Below are 15,640 nucleotides of genomic sequence, written 5' to 3'. Positions count from 1 at the left end.
GGTGCTAGCCTTAAATTAGAGATCATAATTTAATTAAGATCAAGCATTCAACACTCATTTAACTAAGAATACCCACTAGATTCTTGCTGTGTATAGGATTTGCCGATTCGAAATTCGAATGTAACTGGATGGCCATGTTAATACCCATTTCCAATTCAATTGGTAATGTTCATGTTGGCTCCATAGCTTCTATTGCATTAAGGGCCAATAAAAATTTACAAGCAACCTACACGAGAGTTTCCCATCGGCTAGGGCTTCCACTTTTCCTCGCTTTTCCTCGCTTTTCCCTCTGCTTAAGTGTGTTTGACATGAGATAAGCTCGTTTTTCCCGGCTCGCTTCATTTGCCTCGTTTACAGAGGCAGCCCGAGCAAATTGATAAATTATGACACAGCCGCGGACAACGGACGCATTGAGACCAAAAACCAGACCAGAATTGCCGGCAATTAGCTGGGCAATGGCAATTAGCATTATGGGATAAGAGGTGGCCGTGCCTATAACATGTCTATCGCCATCCAGACACTTGAGTTGGGCAGCGAGGTCAAGGAATTTACACATCCATCTGCAATTGAGACGTGTAAGGTCAACGAAAGTCTGGAGAGCTGAAGTCCAGGCATTCTGGGCACATTGATATCGATGCGTATGCAAATCACGGCGAGCACTTTAGCGGCATTAGAATTACAAATATCCGAGGAGGCAACTTTCCACATTCGCCGCTCACAAGGGCGACGAGTGCTCGAAAGCTGCGACGTGACAACACGCAAATAATATCGAAGCCTAGCCATCCGGCAGATTCAGTCGGCTCTTGGAAATAGGATACAATGTAAATATGCAAAGTCAGTGGGGAGGGGGGGTTAAAATACATAAATCAGCACGGGGGACTCGATGTGAAATGAAATGCAAACAGTGGCGAAAACCAAGATGCGGAAGCATAATTGAACTCTGAGCTGCGAAGGGCGGAGTTCTCCAGCTCCAGACACTCTACTACTACTGCGCGCTACTCATTAAAGCCAAATGCAATTTACGCCGATAATTTGCAATAATTTGCATACTACGTGCGGCTGAAGGGGGGGGTGGCAGCGGCGTCATTTTCCACTGCACCTGGAAAAGCGACACCCAACTCACGCCACCCACTCGCTCTATATTGCCCACTCGGTTTTCCCGCCCACGTTGCACTCTACGTGCTCCAGCTTTTTAATTGCACGGCTTAGCCGAGGCGCGTTGGCATTTTGTAAATTTCGTTAATTGGAAAATGTGCCAGGATTCATTTTCATCTATTTCCCAAATGCCCCGAACGCCATGCGTGATCCTGAGCAGCGTCAGCTGCTAGTGCAGCAATCAGCTCAAAACTGGATTTATTTTATTCCGGGCTTAATGGAATTTCCAAAATGATTATCGCCAATGGCGTTGCCATTCGGTTATCCTGCTTATCCTGCATGCAGGAGAGTCTCTTCATTATGCACAAGTCGCTGGCAGGATAATTTCTGCTTTCGCAGCCATCCTGATTGTATTTACCCATAATATTTATCCATTTTGCCCGAAGCCCTCGAGGTCTGGAGCAATTGTTCTGGCTGCAGGATTTATTATGCATAAAATTGCAGCAGAAAGTCAAATAAAATATGTATTGAAAGTTTTATTGTTTGGCAGCGCAGTGATGCCAACGCTTTTACCATTTTCCCCATTTCCCATTCCATTTTGCCCGCTCCTCACATATTTGCACATAGTACACATTTCATGTGGAACTGACGCTTGTGACGCTTGCAGCATTTTGTTAAAAATTGAATTCCTTCTATGCATTTACCTAAATTTAATTCTTTTTCATACAGCTGCCCCAAAACTTTCTGCTCGCAATTTTCGCAATGCTCCGGTTCGCATGGTTTTGTTTCGCTTTGTTCATATTTTCAACTTTGTGCGGGTGTTTTTCAGTTCGCTTTATACCATATACCATATAGTATATATGCACTGGATTTCTATTTGCTTTAATGGAGCAAACTCTGGACAGGCTAGCGCACATATGGCATATGGCGCTCATACGTGCCGACACTGGCTCAGGATCAGGATCTGGATCGGGATCCTGGAGGAGGGGCGTTGGCTTTGCAAATATCCTGCGGCTGTAGCGTTTATATGAGAGCTTATATTTTGCTAGGAGCTGCACAGTGGATTTTGTGATTTGCTTTTTATGTGCGCCATATGGGCCAGTACCCAGTAGCCAGGCATCCAAGAATGGAGCCACGCACATGGAAGTTGTGTGCTGGCTGCAAGGCGGCAAGAGGCGCTTAGCGAAATTCATGCAAGGATTTGACTGGATTGTTGCCAAGGTTGCCAAGTTTGCGTAGAGGAGAAAATATGCCGCTAAAAAAATTACGGGCAAATGAAGAGGAACAAGTAGAATTTACGTTTTTAGTAATGGCTTTATCAAGAAAGCTTAGGTACGTATTTTAAGCAAAGAGAAAAGCTTGGGAAATGTATTCATCAAAACAAATTTAATTGGTTGAGAATAAGTAAAACTGTAATGATGCAAGAATATTGAGTTCTTTACCTATTACTTTGTGCAAATTTAAATTATAAACTGAGACTCTTTTCTAATTTTAATTATAAACTGAGACTCCATTCTACATAATTATATAGAATAGAATAAAAGCCACAATTAAATTGCTATGCTTTAAATACTTTGAGCAACCTAATGACTTTTAGGGCACAATTTGTTTTGCCTTTCCTATAGCAACAATAAGCACGACATAAATCTCAGCCCTCGAGTGACCATCACTACAGCATCCCACGCAAAGATGGAAATTTGAAAAGCAAACAAATCTGTCCCATAAGCAAACCTCGACTGTTTGTGGATCCTGGCCGGCTAGCTGTTCAGGGATAGGGATCTGGATGGGATGAGATGGGCTGGGATGGGCATGGAATGGCATTGCGAATTGAAGGCGGACTTGTGAGTACAAATCAGAAGAAGGACCAACTTACCCCGGGTGCTCTTTGGTTTGCCCTGGCTAGCTAATCCAAAAGACGGAGGAACTTTCAAGGCCTTCCAGCTGGCAAGTTTAATTTATGTTTTTGCTTGGCCAACAGATAGAGAGGAAAACTTTTGCTGCTCGCAGCTATTGTTCCAATGCACTGACCCGTATTTGCAAAGATGTCTGCATAAACAATTTGTATCTTTCTATCTTTCTATCTTGTATCTTGCGGATGCTGCGTTGCACTTTCACTTTGCCCCGCCAGACGATGACAATTGTGATAAATTATATGCCACACGACCGATCGGATCGGATCGGATGGGAATCGGAATCAAAACCAGAGGGGGTGTACTGTATGGCAGATGAACTGTTGCGCCCACTCTGGAAAACACACACCGCACACACACACACACACAAAGCTGAGATACTGACCACTACAAATGAAACCGCAGTGTGTTATTGTGTCATTAATTTGTGCGCTCCCTTTGTGTGGAATACTCCTTTTTATTGCTGCTTTTTTTGGCGCTTAAAGTGCGAAAACTGACTGGAATTAATTGATGATCCGCACGCAACTGGAGTGCGGTGTTGTTTGTGTTGTTTGGTTGGTTGCTTCGGGAAATGGGAAATGGAAAATGGGTAATCGTTAATGAGGCAGCGTGACGCGTTCACATTTCCATATGATTTAATGATTTACTTGGGTGTCTTTCTATCTGGTCTACGCACTTTTCCGAATATTCCGCAACTCACTTTTCAGTTTTCCTGCTGTTTGTTTTCCCGCACTTGGAGATTCGTTTTCATTTTCAATTTTCCGCTTTCGGCTGTTATTGCTGCTCGTAATCCGCTTTTGCCCTAAATTTCAATTTCAATTCCCGCTTTCGCTTTTTTTTGCACTGCAGATTTTTGGGTCTCCACTTCTACCAGTTCTCTTCAAGTGTTTTGATAACTTGAGTGTATTATTATTCTTCCGGCACGTTGTGTTAATTCTTTTTTTTTTTTTGTATTTTTTTTTTTTTTGTGGTGGGCGGTAGGGACGCGGCACACGAAACGTAAAGGATGCGCAGCACTTACGGCAATCGAGAGTCACGCACAAATGGTCCGCCGACGCCGCCTTCTTTTCCTCTAATTAGCCACATAAATTGCAAGTTGGCTGGGGCCACAACAAAATTCAAAAGCACACTACAGCATCTAGTGAATCGCAATGCCTGCAGAGTGGCAAGCGCCAGCAGTGGCACAGATATATATACGGCCAAACACGCCACGTAGCAGCAACCGCACGACAAACCAAACGCTGTGAGCCACGGATAAGAACTAAACAACAATCGCAGCTGCCGCTGCTCGGCTGCTGCTGCTGCTAGTGCTGCTGCTGCCTCATGTTGTTGCTGCTGCTGCTGCTGCCTCATGTTGTTGCTGCTGCTGCTGCTGCGGGGTAGCAACACATGCCGCATATCATTCACGCTTTTTCACTTCGGACGGAGACGAACTTCGGATCCGGTGGTCTGGTCACGAGTCAGACTCTGCTCTGCTGCTGCCACACAGCGCTCTCTCTCTCTCGTGCCGCATGTTGCTCGTGTGTGTGCGGGGCAACATGTGGCCAGGACGTGACCTTTGGCAACTGGTCGAGTGTTGTTTTGGCTCTCGGACGGCGCTTGCAGCCAATTAATGGGCCACTCGCCATGTGATTTATTGGCACCTCTCATAAATTCCCACCCCCTTCCCCCTGGATAAACAAAAAAGCGAACCAAAAAAAGCACATGCATAATTTCCATAAATCTTTTATGGCTGCGTGTAAAAACTTTCGGCTGGGCCAATTATGCGGCCCGAACTAGGCACTAATTTGACAGCAAAGTGGCCAAAAAGGCTTTATCCCTCCTTGGGGGTCAGGCTAGGTCAACAAAACTGGCTTCTGGCCACTTTCCCGGCTCTCGATTCGTGTCCATAACTTACCGCATAATTGAGTTATCCCCATGAACCAGCTTTTGTTGTCGTCCTGGCGAAGGATTATCAATGGCCTTTGAGCATTTACTATCTCCTGTTGGTTTTCCCACTCGAATTGCTCAATTTCGCTTGGACTTTGATCTGTCGTAAGCTGTGGGTAATAAGGTTTTTAGCCATTATTGCTCAATTTTAATTGTGTGACACGCTTCAGATGTTTAAGTAAATGCCTAGTTTTTAAGATCTAAAAAATTTTTCATAAAAACTAATATAAACATTTTTATATAAATAAATGAAGTAATTAAACTGTCTAATGTTCTCGTAAGCAAATTGTAAGTAAATTTAGAATATGAGTAATTTGTTTCAAAATAAGATATAGTGAAATAAACTTATTTCCCTTCTTAACTTAATAGCCCTTAGGCACATGCGACATGTTGCTACAACACGGCAGAATGTTTCTAAGCATTTTAGTTTTCCGCTCTCTCGCAGCATGTTGCCTTCGTTAAGTGTTGCGACACAATGATGAAAGCAACATTTGTAATACGAACATGTTTTTCCAAATTTCCAAAGAAAAGTAAAACGTTTCTAGACGTACAATAAATGGTTGACATACATATATATTACATTTTAATTAATGTACAAAAGTTTTAATATCCTTTCTCTTGATATTTTCATGCCACAAGTTGATCCCTTACTTCTCAAAATGAAACTGAATACTTTAATGAATTTAATTTCAAGTAACTTCCTTCAAAAAGACGATTTTTTCCAAAACTTTTGATTTACTTTTTTACACACTGAAATTGAAAGCCGCTTCCGGCTGGCCATAAAAACATTCACAGCCGTTAAATGGGAACAGATTGTCGCAGTTGCAGATTGTTATGCAGTTGCACCTGGCAAGCTGTTGCACCTCTAAGCCACCATGCCGCCTTGCCACCCATGGCACTTGCACTTCGATGGCAGGTCGGCCTCCACTTTTCCCGGGGCATTAGCCTTTTATGCAGCAGCGTTGATGTTGCAGCTTCAGCTGCTCGCCCGCGGCAACCTTCACACCTATGCACATGACGCATTCGTATTTTATTTTGTATGGCCACTGCAGAAACTGAAGCAGAAATAGTAGAAAATAGAAAGAAAATGGCATGGGGAAAGAAAAGAAAAGTAAAGAAAAGAAAAGCGCAAATAGGATCAAGGATAACAAGGGCATAACAAATGCAATACAAGTGCAATGCAGCCAAGTGGCATGGGAGCATTGCAAATGCTTTTAAAGCAATACTCGATGCCAGCTGATTGAGTGGCTAATGGGCTTTTAACCCAGGAAGCCAAGTAGGGAGTTGCAGTGGGTCACGACGGCTAATTGGCACGTGCTCCCAACCCAAATGCTCCATTCACTCACTTTTAGTTTCAATTTTCAAAAAAAATTTACATCTAACTGAAATTTAATATATGGAGTATACCTTTTCACCACTAAATCATTGTTACTACTACGTTTTTCAATTAAAAATACAAATTGATCACTTCTATTTCTACATATATTCTTCCATTAATGACCTAAAGCCTAATCGAAGTATGTAATTTATTATGAAGCTAGCCTAGTTTGCTGTAAGTTTCCTCAAATTAAATTTGGAGCAAATTAATCATCATTCAAGAGAGTTCTTTTCGGTGTGGCTATGACATTTGTGCATTTGTCTTGCAGTGGAAATTTGTTTGCCGGGTGAAAAAACCTAGCTTATTTCATTTTAATTGCTTCACAGTCGCAGGACTTGGCAAACACACACACACACAAAAGGGAAGAGAGGATAAGACACACACACAATCAACTAATGCGGTTGTGTGCCAACCTTTTGTGTGTGTGTGTTTGTGTATGTGTGTGTGCTCATTAAAAAGCGAGGCAGCTACGCAGAAAAGCGACATTTGCATAAAATGCCAGTGTGTGTGTCCCAAAAGCTGGAAAAGCGTGCCACTGACACACAACTGTCACTCACACGCACTCAGACACAGGACTCTCCCACACACACACACGCACACACACAGACACACACACACACGCAAGTCAAAACTTGCAAATTTTAATGCATCACAAGATTTCAACAACTTCCTATGTCTCACAAGCCGAAAAATCATCACCAGCAGGCTCGCAGCTTGAAGCTGGGAAATAAAGAAAATCTCCCACTGTCATGTCACGTGCCTTCTCCCCCTCCCCCCGCTGCCATTTCCAACCATTTCCAACCACTCCCCCATTTTCCACCCACTCTCCTTGAAAGGAATCTGTTCGAGGCTCATTAAAAGTGGCTGCCGTTTTGGCCCTGGGGCAGCAGCAGCCATAGTTCTCTGGTCTAATGAAGTTTCCCTTAAAAGGGTGGCGCCCCCTAATCACTATTTCTGGGGTATATTTGATAGGCGGCACTTGACTGCCGCCGTTAAATTGTCGTTTCCTTTTTTACGCAGCAAACTGCTTCTCCAATGATTGACAGCTGGACATTGTGGCTGAGTGAATAACTCACAGGCTGACAGGCGGACTGGCCGTTTGATTTATGGGGGCGTGGCCCGGACAGCCGTGCTTTGGCGCTCAATTAAAACGGAACCAAAGTCAAAAGTCAGCGAGAGACATGGGAAGCCCACGGAGTCCTAGCTGCGATGGATTAACACATCTCCCGGGGCAACATCTCTGCGGCGACAACCCTCATGGCAAGGTCTTTTGCTCGCAGGCCAGCGCCTGTCATATAAATCAAGCATAATCAACGCGAAATGCGACTTGGCTCTCCACACTATAGATGGACTCCGATGCGAGATGCCCAGATAAGCTGCACTGGGAGAAAGAGGGTATTCCCTATCTATTGATACTTAAAGCCACTCAAAATCACATTCACATATATACATATATATATCAATTCAATTTCATAACTTCAAACAAAACTTACAAAATAAATATCAAGCTGTGTAATAGTTTTGCACTATATCGAAGTAGCAAACTAGAACTGAGCCCCGTTTCTCGCTGTGCACGAGAGGGGTGAGAATATCCGCGGGGCGCATAAATCTAAATTACACCGAACCACCAAGGGGATTGCGGCCGAGAACTACAAGTATGAGGGAAAGGCGGCTCAAGATCCAAATCTCCCCCAAATCATTCGAATGATAGATAGAAAGTGAGAGGAAATTGCTGGCACTCGTTTGCTTTGTTTGTTTGCTTGTTCGAAATGTTTTCCAATGTTCTAATCGGCCAAGGAGTCGTTCGTTCACACCTCCCCGCATGAGGGCTCCTTAATTGCAAGTTATTGATGAGGCAAACCCCCCCCCCCCCCCCCCCCCCAAAAAAAAAACTCTCACTTTAGCAGCAAACTACCCACTAAACATTCAATTTGCAGGGAGAACACACAGCACAACGCACCTTTGGCAGTGTGGGAAAAGAAATCCGTAATATGAACTGTCAGCAAAATGAACCTTATGAAAAGTCATTGACAGGAGCAGCAGTGGGAGAGTGTAAGTGTGAGTCAGAGAGAGAGAGAGGGGGAAAAAAACAGACAGAGAAAGGTAGACAGAATCTCATTTGCGGTCATGTTGGCGTGTCAAAAGCGGACAACAATGACAACCTCAGGAGCAGAAACCAGAGCGGCAACACAAACACCATGGGCACGCAACAACAAGGTTATCAGGCTCTTCCACATCCACATCCACATCCACTTCCACACCATATGGCAACCATTTGCCTGCACATTCTAAGAAGGAGCAGCCGGAGCAAGGCGGAAATATTGCTCCCTGACGGGGGATCAATGAACTCGATATACCCTCTCTTTGCATCCACCGATGACGCAGTTCGGTTTACAGATCACTATCTTTCAAAATATTGTGGGCATACAATAGGTCTGCTGATTGGTGCAACTCGCGTTCATCAAGCCAGCCCATGAAAGTATTTAATTAATAATTTTCCTATCAGTTGTTTGGCCTTTTCTGGGAAACCCAAACTCATTAAACTCCATGCTTACTTATGCAAGTGCAATTTACTCTTTTACAGAATGAATAACATTTTTATACTCAAGTACTGCTCATATTTCATAGTAATTTCTATCAAAAGAGTGTAGTTTTAGCACCATTTAACTTTAGCTTTTCCACTGCAGACATTGCATTGCTGCATTTCTCATTCAACGCCATATTGATTTTATAGTTTCCAATGAGCTCATAATTAGCCAAACCCATCGGCCAGCGGTCCTGTTTTATTTTTTTTTTTGGTGCCCGCCCTCCTGCGAGTCCTTTGCCATCTGACCTGTCACAAACATGCAAACGTTCGCTTCATTCAAAGCTGAATTTTCGAGTCTTTTTGGGCCGTCGATTGGTTGGGTGTGTGCCACATCGAGCTCATCCGCTGATGTATCCGTCGCTGGTAGCGGGTGGCCCCTGTAGCCTCTGTAGCTGCCATCGAGTGTGTCTGAGTGGCCGACAGCGGCATTGTTCGCTTGGTCCTTTTCGTCCTTCTGGTCCTTTTGCGCCGCTGCCTGGCTGTTCGTAATTATAAATGTCAATGCCAATTGGGCGAGAGGTTTCCCCGGCAATTTCACACTTTTCAAATGAAAAAGCGACTGTGTTGTTAGCATGTGTGTGTGTGTGTGTGTGTGTGTGTGTGTGCGAGGGCCTCTCATTAACCACAAAACGCTCGCAATGCAGTTGGCTAATTGAAAACGCGCGCCTAATTACCGATAATTGATCTGCTTAGGAGTGGAGTTGATTGCAACGCAGCTGCCTGATGGCCAAAATGCCAACTTCAAATGGTTATTGGCCGCTGACCTTTCACCCTCGCTGCGTGTCCTGCTGACATCAACTGCGCCCCATTAGAGCGAGTCCTGTCCAGCGAGTCCTGTCCCTCGTCCTGTCCCTCGTCCTGCGCCTTTGTCAAGCAAACAACAACAATGTGCGAGTGGCGACCCTTTCCTGCCAGCATTTTCAAGTGTTTATTCCTGGACACTTCAGGTCCTTCGCTCAGTCTCTCTCACTCTCTCTCACTCTCTCTCACTCTCTCTATCTCTCATTTGCAGAGTGTACAATGCGAGGTGTGAAGTTTTTTTATGGTCAAGTGGTTTGCTTTCCATTTTTTTTTTGTACGCTTCTGTTTGTTTGTTGTTTTTCTCCATGCCTCGAGCGGCAGGCTCGTCGCCAGTTGTTTGCCGGACACTAATGACCACTCGGATCTTATCTGACACTGCTTGTTGATCTTGCCCAGGTCCTGGCCACGCCCACTCCATTTCCACGCCCCTCCCGTTCCACGCAAACTGCAAGCATTTGCATTTTAAAGTGCGCAACTGCTGGCCGCGAATAGTTTTGCATACGCTGTCCATAAATTATAGTTCGGTACTCTGGAGTGTGTACGTTGAGGTTTGGCAGGATCGAAAGTTTCACTGAAATTCTGTTGTGGTTGTGTAAAAACCATGAAACAATGCACAAAGTCGCCTTAAGCGAGCAGCTTAATTACAAATACAAGTTACAACCTGCGGGGTAGACGGCAAACCTTTGCACAACAATGATTTTCAAAAACATTCACCTTTTACTGAGATTTCTACTCAAGCTAGACTTATTTTGGTAATTATTAAGTGCTTTAAAAAGTTACTGCTTTATTATAGTTATAAATTATAGCCTAATCTCACTTGTAAAGTATTTTAGTATAGTATATAATTTTCTAAACCCTCTGCGTTAAGGTAAATAAAAGCACAACCAACAAGTTGCCAACAGTTTGTGATTATTTAATTTAAAGTTATTAAACCAAATTAAAGAACAAAATCTGTAATTTACTAGCTAGCTCAGCGTGATGTGCGTGTGTGTGTGTGTGTGCGTGTGTGTTTGGATGCCACAAAAATTTTGGGGATGCTGCGAAACTTTATGTTTTGGAGTGCTGCTCGCTCAGCGAAATTGCTGAAAAATAACTGAAACACTGTCAGCGAAAGCAACAACAACAAGCTCAACTTTCCAGATCTGCGCAAAAAGTTATATCCACTCTCCATCACAAAAAAATACAACAACAACAAAAATTTGAAGCCGGAAAAGCGGACAGAACGCACTTTATTACGACGAAATGTTTGGAAACATTTGAAACATTCTGAAGTGAGTGGACTTAATTCGTGTACACAACACACGCGTCGATTTCCTGGCGATGCGAGTAGCATTTTCTATTCCTTTAACAGGACCAAACTACCGCTGCCACGCCCCCTTGCACTCTGCGATGATGGCACACGGCTGGAAAAAAGGCGGCAGTGCATTTCCCAGCCAGGGAATTTCGATTGGCAACATTTTTGCGTACCTTTCCCGGCTGCCTCGCAATTTTGTATGTGCGTAGGTACACTGGAAAAAAAGCGAGTACATGAGAAAAGGGTTTCATTCAACTACAAGCCACAAAACAATTGTAGGGAGTTAAAACTTAAAGGTAAAGAAATATTTTCCACTTAAAAGGAGTTCTCTTGACTTAGTGCTGTTATAACTTTTTTAAGAATCTTAAGCTTAATCTAATAAAATAGAAAAATGCATTTTTCCTAAACGTGTAACTGCAGCAATTCGTATGCTAGTGTGTCTCTGGGTTTGCGAATCGCAATCTTCAATAAAATTGTTTCGGCTTTTATTTTTGGCTACGCTTTCCATTTGTTTAAAACGCAAACTATTGTGAAAGGCAACAAAGACACCAGAAGCGAGCGAGACAGCGAGAGCATCACCTATCCCAATATCCCACTTTCCCACTCTATGGCCACGCACACGCTTTTATGCCCCTTGGGTTTTCCTCCCCCCCCCCGCACTCTTACCCCCCTCCACCACCCCGTCGAACAGCTCAAACGTGGCAACCTTGCAACCACCCAGCCACCCACTCAGCCGCCTTCCTTGGTGGGCACAACATTGTTGCTCTTTTTAACGCTTTTGCAATTGCGCATTGTATTTGTTGGAATTTTTCTGCTTTTCCTGGTTTTCTTTTTTTCTCAATTTTGTTTGTGCTTTTTTCTGCTGTGAAAGGACCGCCGGTAAAAGGGGGTTTTCAGCTGCGGGTTTACAGGACGGCCACTTTATTTTCATAGCCGCCTCTTTCACAGCCGCATAAAATGCAACAACAGCAAATTGGAATGTGTAACCGCAACTCGTAGTTAATTTTATTTATTTCCAGCTCCACTTTTTTTTATCAACCAGTCGGCCCTTTTTTTAATTGTCCTTCAACGCTTTAAAGCCGGCAGCAACGATTTCTAGCCAGAATGTTGTGTGTGTGTGTGTGTTGGTGTGTGTCTGTGTTGGTGGATAGAAGCGCAGCAGGATTCGTGGTATCTGTCCATTCGTCAATATGATTTAGGGTCGGTCAAACAACTCGGCAATAACATAAATTAGGCAAATGCTGCAGATAAATTAGCGTAGGCCAAAACAATTTTACGGACTACCGTCACAAAGTGCAGCCAACGAGAACCGGAGGATCGGGACATTTGTTATTGTCCTTACCGAATGCCAAATAACTCATAAATGCAGTAAGCCGGGGGCGTTTGTTTGGGGGGTTCGGGGGTTGGCGGGAATGGGATCGACAGCTGGCCCTGCGTGCAGTTGGGTCATAAAACGGGACAAACAAAACGCAACCCCTCGGGCCCAGTTACAGATACATACATCCGAATATCCAGCTACACAGATACAAAGATACACAGATACAAAGATATACAGACACACAGATACGCAGATACACAGATACAGATAGAGATAGAGATCCGCATACGAGGGAGTCAACTGTGCACGACCCAATATTAATTGCAATATTTGCCGCTGGCGATAATGCAATGTTTGCCGGTTTCGATTTCAAGGACATGCATTATGCGTATGCGTTCAACTAATCGTTTTGCCTGTTGTTCCACATAATCACTGTCCCATTAATTACAAAATGCGTAAATGCGTGCCATCTGCCTGCTGCATAAACTCAATCCTGGCAATCCTGGGCAGCGCAGGAGAGCAGGTGTATGTGTGTATGTCCACCAGCGGGAGTTCCATCCAAAGGACTAGCTGCTGCTCACCCGGGGAAACGGCGGGTAACTGCTGTTATTTAAAATCATTTCACTGCAGGACGACTTCCGTGGATGGAGGCGAACTGGGACGTGTTGGGCCATCCCTTCCGCCTCTGGAACGGAAGCATTGCAAACGCTGCCCAGGAATATTTATCGACGCCAGCGGGCGGTGGCTGAAATACGAGAGACTTTAAGCCCTTATTTTAAGCCATTACAAGCCCTGCCAAATCGGAATATCGCTGGAATTCCTATAAAAATGGCAGAGGATTGCTGATTGTTGTGCAACTACTCCAAAAGGGGCACATTCTTGTGTTTCATTGTTACCCTAAAATTTAAAAACATCATCACATAATTATGAAAATGGTGCCTAAATTCATACAAAACAATAAAACCACAGAATTGTTCAAGGCTAAGTACAAGCAGAATTTGCAAACAGCAGTTTGGTTAAGATGGGAAATGGCATGCAGAGCACATGGCACTCACAATTTTGCCCATAAAAGCATTTCGAGAATTTATAATTAACAGATTCCCATGCACTCGTTGCAGTCTTTGGATCCTGGACACTGGCACTGCGACAGCAGCAAAGCTTCCATTATTCTGTCATCCTGCTGGGCATTTTGAGGGCTTCATGTGGCCATGACAACAGAGGCGAGCAAGTGGCATCGTGTCTCGGTGACAAAAAAAAAAAAAGGGAAGTGCAATCAATTTAAGCGGATTGCGGAATTGGGCCGTCTTAAAGGGGCGCCTTTAAGCTGCCCGGCCATCGAAGGCTACGGGGGTTCAAAGGACATGGGTCCTTTTGCTCAGATCGGACACCTGTTGGGCGAGATACATTCACTGTGACTTTCGGTTCGGTACTCTCCCCATGGAAATGGAATGGAAACTACCCCGAGGGTCGTGGGTCAGCAGTAGTACCTCCTGATGGCCGCTATTCAATTTTTAATCGATCTGTGCAAATAGTCCTTCCTCTGCTTATTCGATTTTCGATTGTCCCTGGCCGCGTTTGTGTGCGGACAGCTGCCCTGAGATGGGGTCGTCCATGTGCGATGGTCGCGGAGCAGCTGCAGCAGCGCTTTATGCCCGAATTACGCTCGATTTATGTTTATCTCTGAATTTACGAACCTGCATGTTGCCACCGCCAATTCGGGCGACACCGTTCAATTCGAATGCACAGTACTACGCTTTCCACTCTCATGCATTTGGCAATTGAAAAAAGCAGTTTCCTTTTGAAGTTTCCATATCTTGAGTGCTTATTTTTAATCAGAAACTAGCCAACAAAATTAGAGCATTATTTTAAACTCTGCTTCTGAGGCTTGTGGCATTGAATTGCGAGCGAAATGCGGATTTAAATTTCAAAACTAGTATCATGTTTATTGTTCCGTTCTCCTCCTAATTAGGCAATACAGTGCAGTACATTGATATAATCCTTCATCTGAGATTTCTGCAGGGTATTCGGTGGTGCCTAGAATCAGTATGCCCCTGGGAAATCTCCTCATTCAATGTATTCACACCATCCGCACACCATACACCACACACCACACACCATACACCACACACCACACACCATACACCACACCCATGTTGTTTGGTGCCATTTGTGGGCATTGATTTGGCTTGGCGGTTTGCTTCACTTCGGTTTGGTTTGGTTTGCTTCCTGTTCGTTTTATTCGAGACGAGTCGAGTCGAGTCGATACTATGCGATTCGATTCGATTCGATTCGATTCCATACCATTCGATCCGATGTTGCTTGTTGGTTTTGGTTTCTGCTCCGTGCGGCGCGGAGTTCTGCTGCTTTTTTCCACATTTTTATTGCGTTCGCAGGCCCTGGCCGTTCATTTTGAGTAAAGTCCAGTTTATTGCGAAATGAAATGCGGCAATCCCGGTATCCCCGACATCCTCCACCAACCCATGAAACCCACCCATGAAAGTCAGATGCGTTGGGAAGCGCTTTCAACGTGAAATTCACGTGAATTTTTCATTCTACTCGATGTTTTGCTAATTGCTGTTTTGTATGTTTTTTTTTTTTATTCAGCTCAATTGCTTTGTTTTGATTGACTTATTTTTGGATGGCTAATTGCGATGATTTAGTCCGCTTGTGCCAATAAATTCCCAATAGAGTTGATAATGGAATTGAATTAGTAACAGGAGGCTGCCATGGAGCCTATCGCAAAGTTTTGCGCCCAGAAATCAATACGTGTGAAAACAAAGGCAATGCGCAGAGCTAGGAAAATGGGGAAAATCATGGAAAATCGTGGAAACAATGGGCCATATAAGAGGGATTACACACAAGAGAAGCGCATTTGAGCCAACTTGTACGTGATGCCGTGCGGAAGTGAAAAATGTTTGCCCGTCGTCAAAGTTTTCTCGCACATAAAACCGGAAATGGGAAAATCCGAGGAAGCATTTTACCCACCGCCACGACATCGTTTAAATGCAATTAATTAATTGCATTCCAGTTTGTGCATTCAAAGCCAACTTTCATTTCATATTGTGCAGAGTTTTCAATTGTTTCTAATGCGCCGCCCTCACGCATACGGAACCCCAGTTGGAAAAACATTTGAAGTCGCCTAATTTTGTGCGATTTTTATGTGCCCTTTGCATGGCAAGCGAGCGTTTCTGAATAAAATATCAAACTGATGACTCCACAGATGCGGGTCGCATAATTAAGCCGTAAAAGTAATTGACGCTTAAGTGGCGAACTTTTCAGCATAATTCACTGGCTGTTTGGCCGACTGGCCGACTGGACCCAAAAGCCC

At 44.1% G+C, this 15,640-nt stretch overlaps 3 protein-coding genes across 16 annotated transcripts in view; 1 reads left to right on the top strand and 2 right to left on the bottom strand.

The window, feature by feature from the left end:
- The window catches only part of LOC6538267 (nephrin), a 67,623-nt gene extending 63,346 nt beyond the window's left edge, over positions 1-4,277 (bottom strand). For 8 of the 14 annotated variants that reach the window (XR_005561853.2, XR_005561854.2, XM_039376940.2 and 5 more), the window contains exon 1: positions 2,969-4,277. The gene's annotated coding sequence lies outside the window, so the exon portion shown is untranslated. The remainder of the gene's footprint in view (positions 1-2,968) is intronic. The other 6 variants (XM_039376942.2, XM_015193254.3, XM_002098758.4 and 3 more) reach the window with 4 other exon arrangements.
- Positions 4,278-5,732: 1,455 nt separating this feature from the next.
- Positions 5,733-7,917, bottom strand: LOC120321983. The gene is made up of 2 exons (XM_039376414.1): positions 7,865-7,917; positions 5,733-5,970 (listed from the first exon to the last, which is right to left on the bottom strand). The coding sequence occupies exons 1-2, from the start codon at positions 7,915-7,917 to the stop codon at positions 5,733-5,735; spliced, it is 291 nt and encodes a 96-aa protein (XP_039232348.1).
- LOC26534848 lies at positions 7,419-7,687 on the top strand. The gene is given in 2 exon segments (XM_015193251.2): positions 7,419-7,551; positions 7,554-7,687. Coding segments are annotated over 2 exon segments (267 nt in total).
- Positions 7,918-15,640: the final 7,723 nt, after the last annotated feature.

Source organism: Drosophila yakuba, chromosome 3R (genome assembly GCF_016746365.2).
Source record: "Drosophila yakuba strain Tai18E2 chromosome 3R, Prin_Dyak_Tai18E2_2.1, whole genome shotgun sequence".
In the NCBI taxonomy this organism is placed as follows: domain Eukaryota; kingdom Metazoa; phylum Arthropoda; class Insecta; order Diptera; family Drosophilidae; genus Drosophila; species Drosophila yakuba.
Note: the sequence above shows the minus strand (reverse complement) of the source record. Positions and strands in the feature narration are given on the sequence as shown.

Coding starts and splice junctions, on each gene's coding strand:
- LOC120321983 (XM_039376414.1), bottom strand. CDS start 7,917: ATGCGCCCCGCGGATATTCTCACCCCTCTCGTGCACAGCGAGAAACGG. Junction 5,971..7,864: donor CACAGCGAGAAACGGGGCTC/AGTTCTAGTTTG, acceptor AGTGGCCATACA/AAATAAAATACGAATGCGTC.